Source organism: Corvus kubaryi, unplaced genomic scaffold, assembly GCF_017639235.1.
Source record: "Corvus kubaryi isolate FWS band 111438036 unplaced genomic scaffold, C.kubaryi_AGA036_p1.0 36848, whole genome shotgun sequence".
Taxonomy (NCBI): domain Eukaryota; kingdom Metazoa; phylum Chordata; class Aves; order Passeriformes; family Corvidae; genus Corvus; species Corvus kubaryi.
Genome location: NW_024580967.1, coordinates 26215 through 28166, shown reverse-complemented (window position 1 = coordinate 28166; position 1952 = coordinate 26215). Strand labels below are relative to the sequence as shown.

The window sequence follows — 1952 nt, the reverse complement described above, 5'->3', positions numbered from 1 at the left end:
AAAAAAAAAAAAAAAAAACCGAAAAACCCGAAAATCCCGGATTTCTCTCTGAAAGCGGCGCCCGCGGGGGCCGCGGTTGGTTCTGGGGGGGGGCTCTGGGCCCCCTCCCGTGCTGAGCTCACGGAAAAAGCTCCGGCGGGGCTATAAAAGGGCAAAGCGGAGCCGTTCCCAGGCGGGGGGGCTGGGCCGGGCCCGGGGTCAGCGCGGGGGGGTCCCCGGGGAGGCTCTGCTGGGAAAGGAGCAGGAAACGGGACCGGGATCCGGGGGGGGGGGCGCGGGGAATGGGGTCAGGGGACGGCCGGGGCGTGGGAAATGGGGCTGGGGGCGCGGGGCAGTGCTGGGATCCCGTAACGGGGAGGGGGAGCGCTGGGAGCCCCATTGCTGCTGGGGGGTGAACGCTGGGACCCCACAGCGGGCAGGGGAGCCCTGGGACCCCCGTTTCTGGGTGGGGGCTGAGGCTTGGGACCCCATAAAAGTGTGGGGGTGATCCCTGGGACCCCTTGGGGGGAGGGGGCTGGGATTCCTGGCACCCCAGAGTAGAGGAAGGGGAGCCCTGAGATCCTCATAAACGGGGAGGGGGAGCCCTGGGACCCCCATTTCTGGGTGGGGGTGAGGCCTGGGGACCCCATAACGGGGAGAGAGCCCTGGGACCCCCATTTCTGGGTGGGGGTGAGGCTTGGGGACCCCAAAACTGGGGGCAGATGATCCCTGGAACCTCATGGAGGACGGGCTGGGATCCCTGAGACCCCAGAGCACAGGAAGGGGTGAGCTGGGACCCCCATTGCTGGGGGAAGGGGGGATTGGGGACCCCAAAACCGGGGGGGATGAAGCGTGGGTCCCCATAGTGGGGAAGGGGAGCCCTGGGACCCCCATTGCTGGGGGAAGGGGGGATTGGGGACCCCAAAACCGGGGGAGATCCCCGGGTCCCCTCAGGGGGCTTCGCGCGGCCGCTGGCGCCCCCTGGCGGCGGCACCCGGGCTCTGCGATGGGCGGGAACTGGAGAGTGCGCATGCGCCCTAACGGCCGGAGGGGGGGGGCCCTTCGGCCGCTTTCGGCTCTTCCCGTCTTCCTTCGGCCCTTCCCGGTTTCCTTCGGCATTTTCCGGCCCCGTTCATCCTCTTTCGGCTCTTTCCGTCTTCACTCGGCGCTTTCTCGCCCACTTCGGCATTTTCCGCATCTCTTCGGCTCTTCACTCCTTCGCTCGGCCTTTCTCGGCTTCCCTCGACACTTCCCGATCTCCCTCGGCCTTTCCCGTTCTTATTCGGCCCTTTCCGTCTTCCCTCGGCCCTTTCCGTCTCCCCTCGGCCCTTTCCGTCTCCCCTCGGCCCTTTCCGTTCCCCCCGCTCCCGGCGGGGCCATGGCCGGTGGTCGCCGCTCGCCGCCCGCTCCGTGCTGCCCCGGCCGGGTGGCGATGCCCGGTCCGTGCTGCCCGGGACGGGTGGCCGTGCCCAGCGTGCACCAGAGCCTGTCCGAGATGGACTTCGAGCGGGGTCCGGGGGGTTCCGTGGGGCTCCGGGGCTGGGGGTACAGGAGGGCCCGAGTACCGGTACCGGGGGAGCTCGGGGGGCTCTGGGTTGGGGTACCGGTACCGGAGGGGTCCGGGGTGGGCCCGGGGGTCCGTCCCTGCCTGACCCAGCCCCGGTGCCCGCAGGGATCTGGGCGGCGGCGCGGGACGGGGACGAGGCGCGGGTGCTGCAGCTGCTGGAGCGGCGCGGGGACCCCGCGGAGCCCGACCTGGCGGGGTACACGGCTCTGGTACGGGGGGCACGGGGGGCACGGGGTACACGGCCCTGGTACGGGGGGCACGGGGTACACGGCCGTGGTACGGGGGGCACGGGGTACACGGCCCTGGTACGGGGCACGGGGGGCCCGGCCTGGCGGGGTACACGGCCCTGGTACGGGGCACGGGGTACACGGCCCTGGTACGGGGCACGGGGGGCACGGGGTACACG

At 71.0% G+C, this 1952-nt stretch overlaps 1 protein-coding gene across 3 annotated transcripts in view; it reads left to right on the top strand.

Annotated features, from left to right (window-relative positions):
* Nucleotides 1-541: 541 nt before the first annotated feature.
* Nucleotides 542-1952, top strand: part of LOC121660720 (ankyrin repeat domain-containing protein 39-like) — a 3444-nt gene continuing 2033 nt past the window's right edge. The window contains exons 1-3 of one of the 3 annotated variants that reach the window (XM_042020163.1): nt 542-604; nt 666-764; nt 1652-1755. In XM_042020163.1, coding sequence (XP_041876097.1) covers nt 719-764; nt 1652-1755 — 150 coding nt within the window. In that variant the 5' untranslated portion in view covers nt 542-604; nt 666-718. Of the gene's footprint in view, nt 765-1013; nt 1491-1651; nt 1756-1952 lie in introns of those variants that run through there. The other 2 variants (XM_042020162.1, XM_042020161.1) reach the window with 2 other exon arrangements.